Below are 22,837 nucleotides of genomic sequence, written 5' to 3'. Positions count from 1 at the left end.
TGAGGTTCAACAAGGACAAGTGCAGAGTCCTGCACTTAAGACGGAAGAATCCCATACATTGCTACAGACTAGGGACCAAATGGCTAGGCAGCAGTTCTGCAGAAAAGGACCTAGAGGTTACAGTGGATAAGAAGCTGGATATGAGTCAACAGTGTGCCCTTGGTGCCAAGAAGGCTAATGGCATTTTGGGCTGTATAAGTAGGGGCATTGCCAGCAGATCGAGGGACGTGATCATTCCCCTCTATTCGACATTGGTGAGGCCTCATCTGGAGTACTGTGTCCAGTTTTGGGCCCCACACTACAAGAAGGATGTGGACAAATTGGAAAGAGTCCAACGGAGGGCAACAAAAATTATTAGGGGTCTGGAGCAAATGACTTATGAGGAGAGGCTGAGGGAACTGGGATTGTTTAGTCTGTAGAAGAGAAGAATGAGGGGGGATTTGATAGCTGCTTTCAACTGAAAGGGGGTTCCAAAGAGGATGGATCTAGACTGTTCTCAGTGGTACCAGATGACAGAACAAGGAGTAACGGTCTCAAGTTGCAGTGGGGGAGGTTTAGGTTGGATATTAGGAAAAACTTTTTCACTAGGAGAGTGGTGAAGCACTGGAATGGGTTACCTAGGAAGGTGGTGGAATCTGCTTCCTTAGAGATTTTTAAGGTCAAGCTTGACAAAGCCCTGGCTGGGATGATTTAGTTGGGGATTGGTCCTGCTTTGAGCAGGGGGTTGGACTAGATGACCTCCTGAGGTCCCTTCCAACTCTGATATTCTATGATTCTGCCAATGATATCCCACATTTCTCTCCCCTAACTTCCCATGTGATTCCTTGAATCGGAAGCAATGTCCTGGTTTAAATACAGCTCCTGGGCATTTAACTCTTCCCTTTCCATGCTGACTGTTTGATTGTTTACACAGTTAAGCCTTGCTTATTGCCCACCTCCCAGCACACTGCTAACTGGCCAGAAGAACACATCAACATACTGGCCAAGCTGTGGTGTGAGGAGAGCAAGATCCATTACTTTGGGAGCAGTACTAGAAACCTGCATGTTTATGAAGCCACAGAGGCTGGTGGCACTGGGGATCCACCATACTGATAATCAGGCCTGGGAACAGAGTAAGTACCACAAGACTGCCTATTGCAAAGTGAAGGATGGGACTGGTGTGTCAGGGAACAACTCAGCTCGCTACCCCTACTACAAGGAATTTGATTGGTTGTTGGGAACTGCACACAGCACATGGACAGTATTCAGAAGAAAAACTAATGTTCCTCCAACACTAGGAGATACATGGATTGTGCTGTTCCAGCCAAGGAATGCTGAGAATTATCAGGAAGAATGGGGAGTGGATTACACTGAAGCAGATTGTTTCTTGGTGCCTTACCACTATGGCCTTTAAGGGGATGGTCTCCTGAGTCACTGGTCCTGACAATAGGAGTGACCCATCAATCATTTCTACCAGGTCTGGTGTGGGTTTCGGCTGGAGGGGGATCTGAAGGGTTTGGGCTCCCTTAGCATCTATAAAGTTGGCAGCAGCCCCACAGTCTATCATTGCTCATTGTGGGGGAATCTGCTGCACCTGCCCCAACACCTGCAACTGTAGAAGCAACTGGAAATGCAGAGAGGTATCATGGTTCCCAGGTTGGGTTCTGCTTGAAGGCAGTGGGATGGTTCCAGAGCATGGAGTTCTGGTGTTGCCCAGGCCAGACATGCCTACTGAGCTGACTCATGTTGCAGGGAGTGTGCAGACCCAAAATAGCTTAGCTGGATTTGTTTGTGGGCTCAGAGCATTTCTGGTATTGCAGAATGGATAAACAAGTTCTCCCACAATACAACATAAACCAAGCTCTAGAGTCACTACAGCTAGCAAAGGTGCTAAGAACCCTAGGCTATACCCCCAGAAGCTACAGCATCATATATATCAGTGTACCACAGTATAAACATGTTGGCCTGGATAAAGGGCAGATATGAGGTGTGTGTATCAATGCAAAGTACATGCTCAAAGATGAGCTTGGAAAGCATGGGTTTGCATGTGCAGGTACACAAATATGGGTCTACTATGTGGTGTGGACATAGCCTTTGTGGAATGAGAGGGTGGCATGTATCACTGTTTGAGATCAGACATATCGATAGTATTCACATCAAGCTGCTGTGACTAAAGACAATCTGAACAATATGTACTACTTTTAAACAGAAGTGAAGAGCATACGTATAGTATCTTGCATCTAACATCCTTACTACTATTCAAATAACATTCTAAAATCTGGAAATCTAACCCTACAAGTTACTTAAAAATATTTATATATACCCACCTTTCCTTTATATTTGTTTGCAATCCAGTTACAAAGAGTTGTTTTTCCAGACAATGGAGGTCCAAATACTACTACTTTACAAGGAGGAAGTGGCATAGGTGGTAGCAGATAGGGACGTGGATTCAACATAAATTCTCTCAATGCTTCTTGAGATGAAAATAAATACATTTTACCTAGGAAACTTTAAAAAAATTGAAAAATATACATGGTTAATCTTAAAACATAGATCTAACACCCAAATCATACCAAATTTTGCTTACCTGACAGCTAAATCTGGAAGCCCCATTACAATGTTACCCTCTTTTAAAGCTACAGGACATGCTCGACCCCACCTGCTTCTACACCATCGGTATCTAGGTGCTATTATTTTGAAGGATGAAAGAGTCCGGAAAAGTTCATCCTGTTAATTAGAACAACAATAAAAGTATATGTACCTTTTTACCTATATTTTGTACATGCCCTATTTTGTGTGGTTTATCATTTTGAAATATTTTCTAAGAAAGTGAGTATACCCTTCTTAAAGAATTGTTGCATTGTGCTTAGTAGCTATTTTAAAACCAAAATATGTGAATTCATTAAGTTTTTTTCAGACTAGCAGTACTCCACTGTAAGGAATAACTATCTGAGATATTTAATTTTTAAACATAACCCTGTTTTTTAAAAAATGATTTGTAGTAAAAACGAATATATACATTTTTAAAAGAGCATGAAGCACTAATAACTTACATTATATCTTCAGAGCTGGCATTACTAAAAGACTCAATAATAAAGCGAGTCATAGGAGATTGGGAGAAAGAGAAAATCTTAAATACATTGGGCAGTACAAGTAATCCTTAGCTAAAGAGATTGGTATCGGAGGGGCAAAGAGACCAAAAGCTGAGGAGAAACACCTGAGTTCTAGGTTTGTGGAATGGAAATGCCAATTATGATATATCAATCATTTGACAGAACTATTTGCAAGACATATCAAACACAGGATGGGAAACATATCCATTACCAAAATTACTTTTTGTCTTTCTCAATACACAGGAATCTTACTCATTGACCATTCACAGGATCGATTAAAGATGTATTCTGTGAAAATATATTTTTTTCTGTAAAAGTAATCATAGTCAGGAAGGTCTCACTAGCAACTTATCAAATCTTTGATGATTTGGTGACACAACAGGAAAGATCACTATGCATACTTATTAGTATAAAGGATGTCAAAGGATATCATACTGATGAGCCCTAAGAATTTTCTGTCTGTAAGACATCTATGTTCTCAGTTGCACATAGAAGGGGCCCACAGGACTTCTCTTTTTCAGGAGATCTCCCTACAGAAATCACACTATAGATGAAGATAGAAGAGGTCAACACTAATCTACCTTATTTCTACTTTAATGTGGAAAGTAAAATGTATCTGCTTTTAGGAACTGAAGCACATAGCGTTTTTATTTTTGTTTTTTATCAGATATGTCACAAAGCTTCCAGGGGAAAAATGGAAATGGTATGAAACCAGCCTGCTGATGGGATTTTTATCCTTTGACCAAATTTTCTTTCAACAAATCTTTTTTTATGAAGGATTTTCTATAGGTTTTTTTCAAAATAGCTTCAGTCCAAAGCCTTCTTAATCAGATCCTTTTTACGATTGAAGGCATATGCTTCCCATACTTGTTTTATCTAGGGATATTTACTAAAGTTCTGATCTGTACATGGGTAGGTGTGAAACTCATTTTTTAAATCCACTTCTTTGCCACACTAGCATACTGTAGATGCCTCCACTGCTTGAATTTATAATATTTGATGATAAAGCAGAGCATCTAAAACAAAGTTATCATAGTCAAAGTACATAATATAAAGAATAATGCACAAATACTGTAATTACTGCAAGCAATCAAATTTATAGAAATGCAAATTTCACACTTACAGTTTCCATCCCCTCTGAGAGCTCTTCTTCTGGGTTTTGAAGTCTGGTTATAAGAGCTCCATTTCGAAGGCCCATGGATTGAAGCCGGGCTATCACTGACTAAAGAAAAAAATTATTTTGAATAAATTAACATTTAAAATTGCTTTTGTGATCTGAAAAAATCCTTGATGTGTTTGAAAATTATAACTTGGTATTTATATATTGCCAGTATACACAGCATTGCCCAGTAGTACAGCCAGGGGCCCTGTTACATATTCAGCAGAGTTCCCATTGGATGTTCAGGGGGATAGACCATGCAGAAACCTCTTACTCCAGCCCTAACTTTCCTGCCTCTACTCATGAAATGAGTCCCAGACTTGTAAATGGTCTAGAGCTGGGGAGGGATAGATAATACTGCAAAGGCTTTCTGCTCATTAGGGAGTGGGTGAGACCTGTATGCAAAGGGTTTTCATGATGTGTGATAAAAGGGGTGAGGAGAGAATTTAAATGATTTCCTTTGGTGATTAGAATCTGTTTATAGACTTGGAAGTTAGTACAAGTCTTTGTTATTCATTAAGCAAAAATACATTAAAAAAGAAGCCTGTCAATGGGAATTAACTGATATTACAATGTATCTAAGACACAGGCTCCTGTCCTAGGTATAGGAAGTATGCATGCAAATATTCTTGAGATCGAGAAAGCAATTTTTGCCATGATGAGCATATAATGAGCTTTGCCATTATTCAGGGGTGGGTAGAAACAGATTGTGGGTATTATTACATAACCAGATGATCTTTAATATATTTATTCATATTGAATCTCTCTATTTTATTGTTTTGATATAAATTTGGGCCCCAATTCTGCAAACACACACATGCTTAATTTTATTACTATAAGTAATAGTAGTAGTAGTAGTAAAGTTCTAGTAGTTCAAGTAGTAAAGTTAAGCACATGTATAAGTGCTTACTGGACCATGGTCCTAATTTGTATTCAGGGGAGTGAGAATATGGTGAAATGGCAGTGATGGAGTACTGTCCATGAGATTGAAGACACTCCCATTTTTTTCATTTTACACCTCCCCCTCGCTGCCCCATGTTGCAACAACCACCCATCTGGCCGAAGCACAGGACAGGACTCCCATCATTGCTCATTAACACCACTTTTTAGTTACGAGGAAAGTTGGCTATAAAGTGACATGAGAATTTAACTTCAACTACAGGGGCTAAGCACACAGACTCCATAGAACTTCTAGGAAATGGAAAATACCATCCAGAAATGTAATCCATGTCTCGCTTTGCAATGCTAAGCAATGCCACAATGCCATTAAAAATGTCTGAACTAGTTTTTAGGTTAAATTATGCTAAACTAATTCATAAAATATATTTTATTGAATAATAATTGAAAAAAATTAGTAAAGTATAATCCCATTTATCCAAAATCTCCACATTAATTGAATCCCTTTCCTGTCCCCTCTGTATCTCATGCTGGGGGACAAGGACGGGATTTGGATAATACAGAGGTTCAGATAATAGAGCAGTGGCCCCCCCGACTGGACTGTAAGGAGGAGGAAATCCATGGTACGCCCACATCTTGAAAACTATGTGCAGATGTGGTCACCCCATCTCAAAAAAGATATATTGGAACTGGAAAAGGTTCAGAAAAGGGCAATAAAAATTATTAGGGGTTTGGAACAGCTGCCATATGAGGAGAGATTAATAAGACTTGACTTTTCAGCTTAGAAAAGAGACGATTAAGGGGGGAATATGATAGAGGTCTATAAAATCATGACTGGTATGGAGAAAGTAAATAAGGAAGTGTCATTTACTCCTTCTCATAACACAAGAACTAGGGGTCACCAAATGAAATTAGTAGGCAGCAGGTTTAAAATAAACAAAAGGGAGTATATTTTCACACAACATCCAGTCTGGAACTTCTTGCCAGAGGATGTTGTGAAGGCCAAGACTATAACAGGATTCAAAAAAGAACTAGATAAGTTCATGGAGGATAGGCCCATCAATGGCTATTAGCCAGAATGGGCAGGGATGGTGTCCCTAGCCTTTGTTTGCCAGAAGCTGGTAAATGGGTGACAGGGGATGGATCCCTTGATGCTTACCTGTTCTGTTCATTCCCTGTGGGACACCTGGCATTGGCCACTGTCGGAAGACAGGATATTGGGCTAGATGGACCTTTGGTCTGACCCGGTATGGCCGTTCTTATGTAAGACAAGCCCCAAGCCATGGTAGAGGCCACCCTGCTGCTGAATGGCTCCTGCAGCAATGCAGGGAACCCTCTGCAGCCCAGATGTCACAGCCCCATTCCCTCCCTCCTATGACATCTGGGCTGCAGAGGGCTCTCTGCTCTGCCGCAGGGCTGCTGACACCCAATCCCTGCAGGTGCAAGGAGGGAAGGCTGTAGTCCTGGCAGGGCAGCGTAGAGGCTGGCTGGGGGTCTCTGATCTGCCCTAACCTTGCACCTACAGGAATTGGGTATCACTAGGTCTGTGGCAGTACAGGGAACCCTCTGAGGCCCGCTGTCATGGGAGTGAGCAGGGCAGAACAGGAATCCCAGTTTAGGACTGCCAGGAAGAGGAGGATGAGCTCCCAGCTGTGGGGCAGGCCCCCCTGCTGCTGAATGATTCCTCCCTTCTCCATTATCCAAACTCTCAATTATCCAGATAAAATCTATACCCCCCCAGGCTATCTGGATAATCAGAAGTATAATGTAAATGCTTTTATAACTTCATCCGTGCTAATAATGGTGTTTGTCAATTTAACAAATTACATTAAATGATGACGATGATAACCTGATGCAACATGATATGGCTTGTTGCTAAGATATGGAATGTTTAGTAAGCATAATCAGATTTCTTTTGGCAGTAACAAGTGGAACAGGCATCCCAAAGAAGTTATTTTCTAGCAATAGTGTCATGACTTATAGAGCAATAACGTTGCCAATATCATCTTAATAGAGATGATAGCTACAGCACACAGGTTCTTTTCTAGTGTAAATTGTCTTAGTTTATGTGCAGTGTACTTACTGCAAAGAGCTCATTTGGGTGCTTATTTCCATCCAGTTCAATAAGATACTGACAATCTTGCTCAGCCATCATGTCCTGTATGTTTAAGAAAAAAGACACATATACACCCTTTAACTGAGTATGACCAACAATTAATGACATTGGGTCTGATCCTGTTCACATTGAAGTCAATGACAAAACTCACATGAATTCCCATGGCAGTAGGATTCAGTCCATAGATTAAAAACAAACAGCATTTAGACTGCATGACTAAAAGTCATGGGTATCAATCCAAGGCTTCTGGAAAGGAACTTCTATTTTAATAGTGAAAATTAAATATCTTGAGAATTTCAAAATTATAGTTACAGTGAGGTCATAGATCAAATAAAAAATCATAGATCAAGCCCAACATATTTTTAAATATCTAGAGAAAATAAAGATGATATGACCATGAACTCCTAATAGTCTCTGATATAACTTTCCACCCATAGTAGTCTAGGCTGCCAAGGTTGAGAGTCCTAATTGTCCTTAAGTTTATCAGATGAGTCATAGACGTCACTGCCTGGAGACCGGAGTTCTAAACCTGGTCCTGACACTGAATTTCTATGGGAACTTGAACAATTTACCTTTCTTAGCATCCGTTTCCTCATCTGGAAAATAGGGATAATTGTGTTTATCTATTTTATAGGGATGTTGTGAGGCATAGATAAACAATACTTGTCAAGTGGTAACTGCAAAATATTGTTGCCTCTTGACCAGAGTAGTTGGTCAATATTTGGGGCATTGCTAGGTTGTTTCCTTTAGGAAGATAAAATGATGATAGAGTCAGGTGTTTCTTTGGCGCAATAGTGTTTATTTACAAAGAAGGTATACAAAGTCCTGTTTCCCTGAACACAGTAGAAACAAACAAGAGTCAGTTTCCTTGCTTCACAATTTCCAAGCCTACCTTTCCAGCCACTACTCTGCCCAAAATAAGCTCTTTCACTTGGATTCCTCTCAGGGCCAAACTGACACTGCTTTTCTGACTCTCTCCTGGCTTTCTGCATGTGACCACCACAGAAACACATAGCTCCAACCAAAGAATGGCCCAGCCAATATGTTTCCAATGACTTCCAGGGCAAAAACAATGAAACAGGAGGAGAAAGATCTGTTAGGAACTGTGAGGAGGACGGTGGCAGAGAGAAGAAGAGAGGAGAGGAGAGGCCTATTGGAGACTGAGTGCTGCAGGGGCCTCTTCAATAGTGAGGGTAGCTGTACTTCAGATACTTCCCTATCTGGAATTATAGAAATAACATTAGTGTATGTAATGGAATATTAAACTGTATTATACTGTTATGCCACTAGTGGACCATGTGTAAAATACCTTTTTTAAAGTTACGCTTAGCCATATCTGGCAGTGTATTAAATGATCTTATGCTGAGCACATCTGATGTGCATAAGCAAGCTATGTAGCCATTCCCTATCAGGTACAGAAGTATATGACATGGTGTCAGAAGCAAACTAAGAACAGAAACAGAAGGAAAACAGCAATAAAGGTTGCACATGGAAGGAACAAAGCAACAAAGATTGCAGGATCTCATCAACATGCCACTCTTCAGTACCCCAGAGCACTTTAGCTTTGACAAACCTTCAGAATGGACTGACTGAACACAATATTTTGCCAGATTTCTCATACCTACCAAGCTCCACAAGGAAACTAATGATATACAGCAGGGATCGGCAACCTTTGGCACGCAGCCCATCAGGGAAATCCGCTGGCAGGCTGGCCCGGTTTGTTTACTTGCAGCGTCCGCAGGTTCGGCCAATCACAGCTCCCACTGGCTGCGGTTCGCCGTTCCAGGACAATGAGGGCTGCGGGAAGTGGCACGGGCCGAGGGATGTGCTGGCCGCCGCTTCCCACAGCCCCCATTGGCCTGGAACGGCCAGTGGTAGCTGCGATTGGCCAAACCTGCGGACGCTGCAGGTAAACAAACCGTCCTGGCCCATCAGCAGATTTCTCTTACGGGCGGCATGCCAAAGGTTGCTGATCCCTGATTTACAGGTATCTTTTTAAATTTATGCTATGGGGAAGCAAGCAGAGCATATACTTATATCATTTGACTTTACTGAAGACAGTCACAAAGATGACTGTGAAAGGGTTCTGGCTATGTTTGATGCATGCTTTCTACCACAGAGAAATGTGGTTTATGAAGAGCATGTTTACATCAAAAAATTCAAGAGCCAGGGGAAAATGTTGAATGTTTTATAAGAGATTGGCATATGTTGGTTGAAAACTGTGGGAATGCAAAACATGAAAATACCAGAGACAGGCTGATTACTGGGTTAAAAGATAAAAATATTTCACAGTAGCCATAACTGAAGAGAGCTTTAACACTAGGCACAGCTATACTGAGAGCAAAGAAATCTGAGCTGGTGAGACAGCAAAACCTAGAGCAACCTGACAAACTTGAAAAACCTGAAACTGTAAAGAGACAATTGAGTGTTAAACATCACTAGCATAAATCCCCTGAGGCAAGGAACTCCCAGGCTAAGAGGAACAAATTCCAGCCTGCAGGCACAAGGTGTGGAAAAAGTCACATGATGAAACATGTCCAACCAAAGACACACAATGTCATAAATGCATGAAATATGGACATTTTGGAGCTGTTTGCCACATGAAAGCAGGCAGGGAATTGACTCATATTACAGACAATCAAGAGCCATTGTTTCTGGGATCTACCACTTGCGATGACATACACTCTGCTTGGAGAGTGAATATTCTGTGAATACTGTGAATATTCATGGCAAGGCTATTGACTTTAAAATTGACTCAGGAACTGACATCACAGAAGGGACTTGCAATCACCTTCAACCCCTTCCAGAGCTGAAGTTGCCTGACACAGCTCTGACTAACCTTGGAGTTATTCTGAACTTTCTGGGTCAATTCACCACAGAAACTTATAAAGACAAAAGCTTTGCATTCAGAGGTATGTGATCAAAGGATCAAAGACCAGTGACCTTCTCAGCTGCAGCATGGCAGCCATGATGGACCTAGTGAGAAAGGTGGAGGAGCTTGAGAGAGGATTTGATAATATTAGACTTTTGAAAGGAGATCCAGTACAAATCAACTTAAGAGACAATGCTGAACAATACAGTGTACAAACACCCCTACCTGCAAAACCTTGGAAGAGACTAGCTTCAGATTTATGTGAATTAAAAAGACATGCCTGGTCATAGTGGACTATTTTTCCAGGTTGTAGTGGGACAGTTACCCCACACCATGAAGAGTAGGGGTTAAAGCAGGCCAGAGGGAGTCTGTGCAGAGGCCTCCAATTAGAGGAGGGCTCACTAAGTGAGCCAATCGGGAGGTGGCTTGTTGCAGCGGCCAATCAGGGCCAGCAGGGGCCATATCTAAAGGGCTGCTCAACAGAGCAGAGGGCAGTCTCTCCCTGGCTTGCCTAGGAGCACCATGGCTAGAGCAGTGATGGGTAGGGTAGCAGAGCAGAAGGAGCGTCTGGCTGACTGCTGCCAGACTGAGGCCCTGGAGGAAGGGCAGATAAGGTGCTAGGGCTGTGGGGGGAAGTAGCCCAGGGAAAAGAGGCAGCAAAGGAGTTGGAGGAGGGGCAGTGAGTGGCTGCCAGCTATAGGGTCCCTCCCTCTTCCTTTGCCCCCACTTGCCCTGAGGGAAGTGGCGAACACAGACTACAGTTTGCCCCTGGAACAAGGGACTAGACTGGGGACTGCAGCAGGCCACTGAGGCAAGTGGCTGGACTATAGACTATAGACTGCTGGTTCTCCCAAAAGGGGGGAGAGACAGCAGAGCGGGGCACAGCCCAGAAGAGGATGCCGTGGTCTGAGGAGCGACATGGGTCACAGAGCGCTGGAGACAGCAAAGTGGGAGAAATGGTGAGTGAGACACCACCAGAGGAGGGCACCCTGTGGAATGACTTAAGCTAATTCCCAGAATGGCCAGCAGGAGGTGCCACAGTGGTGAGTCCCACCCCGTTACACAGGTATACAGAAATAATGTACTGGAAAGACATGATGTTGCTATGTTATCAAAAAACGGAAGTACATTTTTGCTCACTTCAGTATTCCAGAACAATTAGTGATGGACAACAGACCAGAATTCACTGTAGCAGAATTTAAGTCATTCTGAACTAAATATGATTTTGAGCGAATTACTAGCAGCGCACATTATGGAAAGATTGAGAGAGCTGTACAGAAAATCCTATAGTAGGAAGATCCGTTCCTTACTCTTCTGAGTTACAGATCAACACCACCAGCAGCTACTGGATACAGTCCAGCACAACTCCTAATAGGAAGACAAGAACTACTGTTCCAACTTTGGAAAAGAATCTATCTCCAAAGTGGCCAGGCATGAAGGCAAAAAGAGATGATGAACAGTTTTACAATAGACAACACTCAATTAGAGAATTGCCAGGTCTGGAACCAGGTGACCATGTTTATGTCAAACTGTGTGGAGAAAAAGGATGGACAACTCCAACTGTTGTAAAGTAAAAGAATTCAGCGCCCAGACCATATGTGATCGAGACCAACAGTGGAGAGTTCAACAGAAACTGTTGAAATCTATGGCTTGTTCCTCAGAAAGAACAATCAACAGAGCAAACCATACAGATGGCACATGCAGAATAAGAAGATGACAACGCCAAACCAACCAGAGGCAGTCATTGCAACTAATGAACAGCCAGATGACCAAACTGTTATGTTTGAATAGTAAAATTAGAAAAAGAGTATGATTCAGAGACACTTAACAGACTGATATGTACTGAACTTCAAAGATAGCACGATAGTGTAAATATTATCAGTGGTAGGAAAGTAGAAATTAAAGGGGGAGATGTAATGGAATGCTAAACTGTATTATACTGTTTTGCCTATTGGAGGCACTGTGAGTAAAAGACCTTACGTAAAGCTAATCTTATCTGGATCTTACGATGAACATAGCTGGTGTGTATAAGCAAAGTCTGTAGCCGGTCAACATTTGGTATGGAAGTACGTGACAGTGTAGTTCTCACAATTTTTAAGCCCCATCCAAACTACAAAAGATGTTCCAGGACTCTGATTCGACATCAGAAACAACTGTGGACTGTCTTGTATCCTGAACGTTTTAATCTGAACCTCAAAATTCTGAGGAGGGGGGTCAGATTGTGGGTTAGGTCCATTGTTACAAAATAAACTCAAGATATCCAGAGTGCATAAAAATTATATAAAAACAAATGTTAAAAAATGATCTTCTAGTGTATACAACAATATTACTTTGTGCTGTTCTTACCTCTAGAGGATATAGCATGGTATCCTTATAGAGATTAATTCTGGCTTCTGCATTTTCCAAAAAATCTTCAGGCCTCTGCACCAAATGAGGCAAAATATCTGACAACATGGTTGCATCTGCTGCTGCCTAAAGTAAAGAAAATAAATACTTTATTTCAGGTCCTGTAATAATAAATGTACTAAACCAAAGCCTGTCCAGATTGAAAAGACAAGAGTTAGAACCCTATTACTCTTTGTGTGTGGCAGAGTAATTTAAGGAGCTCTCTGAGGATTCCCCTAGTTGATAGTGATCCACCAGCTAACTTGGTAAGCAGATTTCCTGGAAATGGGAGGAGTTCTAGACACCTCTGGCCAACATTATAAGGCAGTGCAATTTAAAGGCATCCCAGGGGAAAAGGGAGTGAACGGGCCCCCAGGATGAGGTGCAGGGAGAGGACATAAATCTATGCTTGCTTCTCCTTCCCCAAGGTATATGGTACTCTCCTCTGCTGCACCTGAGCATTCAGCCTTTAGTATTCTCTGCAAATATCTAGATGATATTTTCACCTTTAAAAATGTTGTACTGTCTCCCTAAGGCCTTGTCCAGACTAGGAAGAAAGATATTTTAATCAACATGTTAGCTAATATTTATTGATGGGATACATTAAAAGAAAGTATGGTAGTAAGAGAAGGGAAAAGTAAATGAGAGGAGGAATGAAATTGGAAAATATTGAGGAGCTTGAGAATATAATGAAGTGAAAGGATAAGGGGGAGGAAGAAGAACAAAGGAAAAGAGAAAACAGACCTTGTAGATAATATAGGAAAAGAGAGACGACAAAAAGAAATAGTGGAGTGAAGCAAGGAAGAGAAAGAAGGAGAAACTTCAGTGAAAGGGATGTAATAAGTTAAGCTTTTAAAAAAAAATTTAAACAAAGTTGAGTGTCAATATTTTAACAACTAAATACAGGGCACAATAAACAATACACAACTATTTTATTTCTTTAAACTTCATGGTCATGGCCTGGAAGCAATGTCAGCACATATATTTTTCATCTTGGTAGGTGTCAGATAAATGTTTGGAGCCCTGTCAAAAATAAATTCAAAATGGTCCCCAAGTATATTTTTCCTCTTCCCTTTTTTGTCACCCTTCAATCCCCTTTCCACTTGTATTGATTTTATCTTTACTCATTAAGTTATCTGTATATATTACATTGCAAGCTTCTTGAAGTAGGGACCTTGTCACATTTTACATCTGTAAAGCAACTTGTACACCTGTGGCACTAAATAAATAATACTATAAATAGTGAAGAACAAAATAAGGTACAGACGCTCCTTGAGTTACTCAAAAAAGTTCCGTAAGCTAGAAATTGTGTTTTTGTTTTTGTTTTTGTTTTTTTTTGGGGGGGGGGTGGGCATAATGGTGTCAGGTATATGTTCCTGACTTAAGCAAAATTTGAGTTACGCAAGGCGTTCAGGAACGGAACGCTTGCTTAAGTCGGGGAGCATCTGTACAGTCTACCAAGGCCCCGAGCCAGCAAAGCACTACAAATGCTTGTCCAGTTATATAACTGTTATTTAATATTTGCATTTCATTAGTGTCTAGATGCTGATTAAAGGTATGCGGGAACTACAGATGTAAACAGCTGGACTCAGTTACACAAAGCTTTCATCCCTGCAGAATTTTGTATATTTTCTAGCTATTACGGTAAAAATATTTTGTGTTAATTTTTCATTAATAACCAAAAGGCATACAGAACAAGGCTGACCTTATTAGTGGACATTTGTTTCATTAGCTAAACACACACACGATTTTGTAACAACTTACATTTTTATACATAGAGTGAAAGTTAGCTCTCAAGTTAAGTCTTAAGAAAGACTGCGGTGGGACAATATCCCACCCCAATCAGGAAGAAACTAAAGAGCTCCACTGGGCACAATCAGCATGAACTCTGAGCACCTGTTCGGCCTGTCAAACCTGGAGAGGGGCAGCTCTTTAAAAGAGAGGACCTAAACCCCGTACATGGTGGCAGGCTGGATGAGGCTTGAGCTTGAGAGAGACTATGGGGCCTTCTCCAAGGCCCCACTCCTGCTCAATCCATCCCCCCCTTCCTCCATTGCTTGCTCTCCCCCGCCCTCACTCACTCGCTCATTTTCACTGGGCTGGGGCAGGGGGTTGGGGCATGGCAGGGGGTCAGAGCTCCAGCTGGTGGGTGCAGGCTCTGGGGTGGGGCTGGGGATGAAGGGTTTGGGGTGCAGGAAGGGGCTCCGGGCTGGAGGATGGGGCCGAGGGGTTCAGAGTGTGGGCGTGGCTGAGGCAGAGGGTTGGGGTGTGTGTGGGGGTGAGGGCTTTGGCTGGGGGTATGGGCTCTGAAGTGGGGCCAGAAATGAGGAGTTTAGGGTGCAGGAGGGGGCTCCAGGCTGGGGCAGGGAGTTGGTGTGTGTGAGGGGGGTGAGGGGTTTGGGGTACAGGAGGGGGCTCTGGGCTGGGGCCAAGAGGTTCGGAGTGCAGGAGGGGCTCAGGGCTGGGGCATGGGAGGGGGTGCACGCTATTGGTGGCACTTACCTCAGGCAGCTCCTGGGAAGTGGCAACATGTCTCTCCGGCTCCTAGGCGGAGGCATGGCCAGGTGGCTCTGCATGCTTCCCCCACCCACAGGTGTCGCCCTTGCAGCTCCCATTAGCTGCAGCGCAGCGGGATAAGGGAGTCCTTCTCCCTCCCTCCCAGCAGGCCAAGTAGTACTCAGGGAGCGGGGCATTTGGCTATACCCCAGAGGCTACCAGAAGATGGGGAGAAGATCTGTATACATATAAAAAAGGAACTTAGTTAAGTTGAAATGGATGTGCAGAAACTAAGTTTTGATGCTATTGCGATTCCCATGCAGAACAAAAACATATAGATGGATTTAAAATGTTTATAAGCCATGTAAAAATGAATTATTTTAGAACTAGAAAAATTAGTTAACAATGTCAAAAACCCATTGATAATTTGTAGCAACTTTAATAGTCATAATGAGCTATGGGGAAGTAAGAAAACTGACCTAAATGGTAAATGCTTAGAACATTTTATTGATATTCATAACCCGGTAATATTAAATACAAAAGTATCTACTAGATTTAATATAGCTAGTAAATGCAGTTGTGAAATTTATATAGAAGATGGAATGGGAAGTCATCACTTCCCTACATATACTGAGGACCAAAGCCAAAGAAATGTCAAAAACACAAAGTGTTCCTAGCTGAAATTTTTGAAAAGCTGACTGGGGTCTTTTCAAGATTAAATGTGATGAATATTTATGCAGTGATTGTACAAGTGACAACCTAATGAATTCTGTAACCACATAATAAAAAGAATTTCAGCAACAGGCCATCTATAAAACATCATATTGCCCCCGACTTAGAAATATGGTTCCCTAGTGGAATGAGGATTGCAAATTAGCAATCAAGCAAAGAAACAAGGTATAGAAGCAAGCAAAACACACAATGAATAGTAAAGACTTAATAAAGTATAAAAGATGTAAGGCAATGGCACAAAGGATTATCAAAAAGACAAATAAAAGTTGGAGAAATGTCTGTGGGAAATTGAACAAAGATTCAAAGCTTTCTGAAATATATTCAAAGAAATGAATTCAAAGCATGAATGGAATTTGAAGTAAAAGTAAATGTCTACTTGGTCTTATTGTAAATAATGAAACTGAGGTCTCCAACTAGGAAAGGCAGACATTTTAGCAAAAGAATTCCAAAAGGTCACTAGTGATATGAATCAAAACAATGAGTTTTGTGGGAAAGAAGGAAGTTTACTGAGGATAACTGTGAACTATTAAATGGCTGCAGAGAATATACTGATGATCTGCTAAACAAAAATTTTAATATGCAGGAGTTTATTACAGCCATTAGAATAAGGAAAAACAGAGCTCCGGGTAAAGATAATATAAGTAATGAAATGCTTCAACCATTGTCAAAAGGAAGTCTAAAAATTCTATTGCAGTTATATAATGATATATAGGAAAAAGGACTGCTGTCAATAGATTGGAAACAAGCATTGGTTATACTTATTGCCCTCACATCAAGTGTGTGGGAAAAATCATGGAAAAATGATAAATGTAAGACCAGTATACTACTTGGGGACAAAAAAATATATATTATAACTGAGGTACAAAGTAGTTTCAGAAAAGGAAGATGCACTGTTGACCATATAGTGGGACTAGAAACAGAGGTATACAAAAGCATAAGGACTAAGAACTTTATAACAGTCTTCCTGGACATTAAAAAAGCATATGACATAGTATGGCGGGAAGACCTCCTATATAAACTAGCCAAAACTGTAATAAAAGGGAGAATGTTTTGGTGGATAAGGGATTTTTTAAGTGACAGAACTATACAAGTCAAAGTGGGAACAGCTTTATCAAAAATCTGCAAGCTTAAAAATGGAACTCCACAAGGGAGTATTATCAGTCCTACTTCGTTTTCCATTATGATAAATGGCCTACTGGAAAGTGTGCAGATGGGAACAGTATTTCTCTTTTCGCAAATGACTGTGCTATCTGGACTAAGCATAAAAGACTTAAGGCACCCCAGAGAAGAGCATAAAAGACAAATGAAGCACTCCAGAGAATTTCCAAGGGGGAGAATGATTGGGGGTTAAATTCTCTCTTGCAGAAACAGAATACTTTTAACCATGACGAAAATTAGGGAAGATTGGGACTGACTTATTTATTTATGGTGAAAAAATTCAGATAGTTCAAAAGTTTATGTTCCTAGGAATAGTGTTTGGTAATAAATTGACTTGGAAAAGTCACATAGACTTAAAAGTGTAAAAGTAGAATGAACTTACTTAAAAGGGTAGCTGGAAACAAATGGGGTACAGATAAGAAGGTATTGATTATGCTGTATAGAGCATTGATAAGATTAGTTTTAGACTACAGATGCCAAGCTTTTGGTTCAGCCTCAAAAACAACTGTTAGGAAACTTGGAACTGCTGTGGGCCCAAGCTGTGTGATTGGCATATGGCACAATGACAGCAACATCAGTGTGTGTGCTAAACATAGCCACTCGAGAAGCACCTGTAAATTTAAGGATGACACTATTAGCACTAACCTTTTGGGCAAAGGTAAAAGGGAATCATGAAATCAGAAGTACACAACAGATTTATAAAGACTTCTGGAAGTTTAGTAGATAAAATGATATGGATTGCCACAGACTACCTCATACTACACTAGGGTCAAAAAATGGGCAAAGGAGATGTGTAAAAAGAAAAAATTGAGAGAATTAAAAATTTGTAGTAATGGGAAATCATGTTACAGCTGGACAGTTATTCCCCATTTGTGGATTTGGAACTGTATGAAAAAACTGAAGGAAAAATCCACACATTACGACCAATGACATTTTAAAATTTATTTATGAAAAATGGGGCCAATTTTACAAAGTCTATACAAATGGATCAAAAAATGACAGCAGGAGACGAGTGGGAACAGCTTTCCTTTTTCTAGTCTTGGAATCCAGAAATCTAAAAGGCTATCGAATTATGTGACATTCTCACAGCTGAACTAATGGGGATTCTGTTGGCACTAGCCTGGATAAGAGATGTGTGACCAACTGTAGCTGTAATTTTATCTGTTTCCTTGTCGGGCATAATGACATTCAGAACAGGGACTTCAGAAAGTAGAAATGACATAATACGTGAAATAATATTCTTAACTATTGAAATAATGCAAGCTGATATCTGTGTAACAATAGCATGGATTCTGGCACATATTGAAATGAGATGACTGACAAAAGAGAAAAACATGCTTTATAAAAAGAGGAGGTGTTAAGATACCTTTGAGTCAGGGTCGGCACTAAACTAAATGGTGCCCCAGGCAACAAGAGCCTTCAGTGTCCCCCCTCCATTTGTTAAACTTTTGAATACCTTATTTTCATAGTATTTGTAGCCCATTTCACAACTTCGATGCACAATTTGCCTGCATGATTTATCCCTGTCATATAAGACAATACATTTGCACACTAGGATCTGTAAATCTGTATTTATTCATACCATATGCAAGCAAATAAAAAATGTTTCCTCTAAACTTATGGAAATTAAAAAAAAAATTTTTTTAGAATAATAGAAATGTACAGGGCATGACTGACAACATTCTAGGAGGTTTAAGGAAAATGTACTTCCCAGAAAATCTGGAAGATTCCATGAGATTCTACAAAGGTCCAGAACATGCTAGCTTAGTGAAAAAATGAATCCACATATGGCGTACCTGAAACATTTCCCTTCAAACATTCTATTTTCCCCTTTGTTGCTAACAACAAAAATAAAACCGTGAGCCCGGCGCCCCTCCAAGCTCACCATCCCAGGTGGTTGCCTGGGTCGCCTGCCCCTACATTCAGCTCTATCTTGAGTAGACAAGAATTTAAAAGTATGGTCATGAGGGAGTTTGCAAAGGAATGGCAAGAACTATGGACTAAGGAAACAAAAGAACAAAGGTTCTATGATGTAGGCTCAAAAATTGAAGATAATATTATACTCCACAGTCATGACAGAAAAAGCGAAGTATTCATTTTTACAGTGTTAACATGTCATTATGCCAAATACAAGTTAAACTTACTAAAAAGATGTAAAGATAGGCTATGTAATATGTGCCAAACCAAAAAAACTGTTTATCATGTTTTCTATGGTATTGTGGGCAATATTCTATGGAAAGAAAGTTTCTCTGAGAAAACATTGAGTCAGCTTGGCAAAGATTTTTCCCTTAATGGACTAATTAAAAAGTCACAGAAATGGAATAGTGTGTGTTTGGAGGGGGGGGGGAAGCCTCGCTGCATTTCCTTATGGATACTAGACTGAGCGAAAGAATATAAGAAAAAACTTGGCTAAAAATGAATGAAGAAAGTGGTGGTCATAACTTCATATGATAAGGCTGCTGTGCCAAAAAAACAAAGTACATGGTGTCAAGTATCAGAGGGGTAGCCGTGTTAGTCTGAATCTGTAAAAAAGCAACAGAGGGTTCTGTGGCACCTTAAGACTAACAGAAGTATTGGGAGCATAAGCTTTCGTGGGTAAGAACCTCACTTCTTCAGATGCAAGTAATGGAAATCTCCAGAGGCAGGTATAAATCAGTATGGAGATAACGATATCCTATTTATACCTGCCTCTGGAGATTTCCATTACTTGCATCTGAAGAAGTGAGGTTCTTACTCACGAAAGCTTATGCTCCCAATACTTCTGTTAGTCTTAAAGGTGCCACAGGACCCTCTGTTGCAAAGTACATGGTGGCACTAAAAGGTAAGCAGAACTAGAGCTCCCTAGCCTCACTGACAAGGAGAACAGCTGAAGAGCCTCTGCCACCTGGACCTGCTGAAAGATTAGAGGGACCTTCTTTACTTTGTTTTCCCTTTTTGTTTAGAACTCTGGGTGCACAGCCTAGGTTCTTTGGACACAAGGAATTAAGGTTTCAGACCCCCCTCAGAGACTATTGTCCTCTGACCTTACAGGGGACCACTGGGTAAGCCTGGACTATTTTGTGGGATGCATTGTTATTTGGTTTGCCCTTACCATTTTCTGGACTGCTTCGTGCCTAGAAGTGGGGGTTATCACCCCCCTAAGACTTATGGCCAGAGGACCACACAGTGTACTCTAAACCAGATATACAGCCAGAGAAGGACATCTGAGGAGAGGTGCCCACTCTCATCCCCATGGTGCTCTAGAGGTACAACCTATCACAAAGATTAGCATGAATTTTATCCATTATACATATTTTGTAAGTGCTCATAATTTATTTTTGATTAGCTGTACATAATCAGTTGATATTTTATATAGACTTGAAATATATATTATTTTTAGCTTTTCCCTCTTTCCAACAAAATTGCTACTCTATTTTTATTGTGTTATAATTAATGCCAAGAAGACTCACTCTAGAGGTGAAAGAAATTAATATCTTGTTTAAAAAGTTACAGTATTTTATTTGCAGTGGTATTGTAGCTGTGTTGGTCCCAGGATATTAGTGAGACAAGGTGGGACAAGCTTTCGAGATACATAGAGTTGTATCTGTGTAGTTCAAAAGCTTGTCTCTGTCACCAATAGAAGTTGGTCCAACTAAAAGATATTATCTCACAGTACAGTAGAAACTCAGAATTACAAACACCAGAGTTATGAACTGACCGGTCAACCACACACATCATTTGGAACAGGAAGTATGCAATCAGGCAGCACCAGAGACCAAAAAAGAAATACAGTATAGTACTGTGTTAAAAGTAAACTACTAAAAAAATAAAGGAAAAGTTTAAACAAAGTTTTGACAAAGTAAGGAAACTGTTTCTGAGCTTGTTTCATTTAAATTAAGATGGTTAAAAGCAGCATTTTTCTTCTGCATAGAAAAGTTTCAAAGCTGTATTAAATTAATGTTCAGTTGTAAAGGATTGAAAGGACAACCATAACATTGTATTCAGAGTTATGAACATTTCAGAGTTACCAACAACCTTCATTCCTGAGGTGTTCATAACTCTGAGATTCTACTGTATTTTTATGATAGTTCTAAACTGATAAACAAGCTGAAATCTTATCAATACTACTAAATAATTTTACTGAATGAGTATTACAATTTTGTTTAAATACTATAGTACATCTCTTAAAGCAGAACAGCAATTGATTTACAAAAACAAGTTTGAACAAAATGCATTCAGAGTAACACTTGAGGTTTTTTAGTTTATTTTTAAATGTCCATGAGCTTTGTTCTTTTTCTGACATAGCTGCTAATAAAGAGAGTCTCTTCTGTGGATTAAGATCAGTTACCTCATCTTCTTCTTCCTGCTCTTCCTCCTCTTCCTCTTCCTCATCTTCTCCTTTATGTTGATCCTTCTTTTTCTTCCGTTTGTCAATAATTTCAGGATCCCACTGGTTCCTTTGGTATATCTGCCCTGCATCAGGATGCTGTCTTTGCCCAGAGAGTCTTTGGCACAAATCATAGTCAGGACACTAGTTAAGAAATAATTGAAAGAAAACTTTCTGTTTATGTTATTGTCATAACAATATTATTTTTTCTTAAAAGTAATAGGGCCTACTTTTAAACATTTTTTATATATTGCACTTCTAGGCACATACAACTTTAAAAAAAGACAGTCAATAATTAAATGTACAAAATGTCAAAAGGATATGGGAAGAGCCTTTCTAAATAGACAATTTCCAACCCCAAAGGCTACTCCCCAATCACTTACCACATAACCTCACTTGGCTTTTCCCCAATCTTTGGAAAGCCTGAGAAAACAGTGACAGCTAATCCAGGGAGGGGCAGAAGGGGAGGAGCAATTTCTACTGAACAAAGTATTGTTTAATTGGACCATGTTGCCAAGTACTGGGCATGATAAGTTCACTACATGAGCAACCCCTTTAAGTGTTAACAGAGTTCTGGAGATTGCCTTGCTTCCTTTGCAAGAACTAGGGGATCTCATGTGATTGCCATATGACACACAACTTTCAGAAGCAGGCAAGAAGAGGCATTTGCTTTTTCCCCCCCCCAAAGAAGCCACCTCTTTGCCATTTTTTGATATACAAATAAAACAAGATTTTTCCAAAGTGAGTAATGAAAAGCTATTCATAGATCATGCATTTCTAAAGAGATTCCTCTTCCTTTCTTTTTGAGATAGTGAAAATAGCCACAATTCTATTACATCCAGGATTTCACCTAGAACCACCGAAGTCAATAACAAAACTCTCATTTGACTGCAGTAGAGCCAAGATTCCTTCCTTGGAGTTTAAGGTCTTAACCTTCCTTCAGCTGAAGTCAAGAGGGGGAGATGAAGTATGTACATGAAGTCAAGAATTCCTTTCTGATGGTGTAAAACTGTATCACCCATTTATATGGAATTTTATGTGTGAAACCATACAGAATGTCCCGCTTGGAATAAGTCTTTTGCACTGTCTGGTATTAAAACAAGGTTCAAGTTCCTATAATTAAAAATAACAACTCCTTCCCCTAATATGGCACAAAAGAGTATTTTGTATTGGGGTTTCAAGTTATTTTTGTGCTCTCAGAAACCAAATAATTTCAAATTAGCAGTTAAAATGTTCACTGGACATGTTCAAATTTAAGTCTTTAAATTATCAAATATGTAGAATTTTGGGCTGTGTGTGAAAAAAATGTAATGACATCTAGCAAAGTGGCAGCACTCCCACTACTCCACTAAAGCCTACCAACTACCATCTCTGTCTCACATACATGCTACATATTTAGGTACTTACTGTAATGTCTGAGCAACCACAAGCAAAATCTTATTGTGAGTACATGCACAATGTAACAAATACTGTTGTTTCAGCAGCCCATTCATTATTTTAGAAGTTAGAGTGGGAAAAGACCTAATAGATCCAGTATATTTTCTTGTTCTTTTAAGAACTATGG

The 22,837-nt window shown here is 40.3% G+C and overlaps 1 protein-coding gene across 8 annotated transcripts in view; it reads right to left on the bottom strand.

The window, feature by feature from the left end:
* AK9 (adenylate kinase 9) overlaps nt 1-22,837 on the bottom strand; it is a 156,015-nt gene that overhangs the window by 110,331 nt on the left and 22,847 nt on the right. For all 8 annotated transcript variants that reach the window (XM_054023169.1, XM_054023168.1, XM_054023172.1 and 5 more), the window contains exons 7-12: nt 21,235-21,417; nt 12,483-12,608; nt 7,232-7,306; nt 4,216-4,314; nt 2,567-2,706; nt 2,307-2,487 (exon numbers count right to left, since the gene is read on the bottom strand). In XM_054023169.1, the coding sequence (XP_053879144.1) occupies nt 2,307-2,487; nt 2,567-2,706; nt 4,216-4,314; nt 7,232-7,306; nt 12,483-12,608; nt 21,235-21,417 (804 nt within the window). The remainder of the gene's footprint in view (nt 1-2,306; nt 2,488-2,566; nt 2,707-4,215; nt 4,315-7,231; nt 7,307-12,482; nt 12,609-21,234; nt 21,418-22,837) is intronic.

The sequence above is a fragment of the Malaclemys terrapin genome, chromosome 3 (genome assembly GCF_027887155.1).
Source record: "Malaclemys terrapin pileata isolate rMalTer1 chromosome 3, rMalTer1.hap1, whole genome shotgun sequence".
Taxonomy (NCBI): domain Eukaryota; kingdom Metazoa; phylum Chordata; order Testudines; family Emydidae; genus Malaclemys; species Malaclemys terrapin.
Note: the sequence above shows the minus strand (reverse complement) of the source record. Positions and strands in the feature narration are given on the sequence as shown.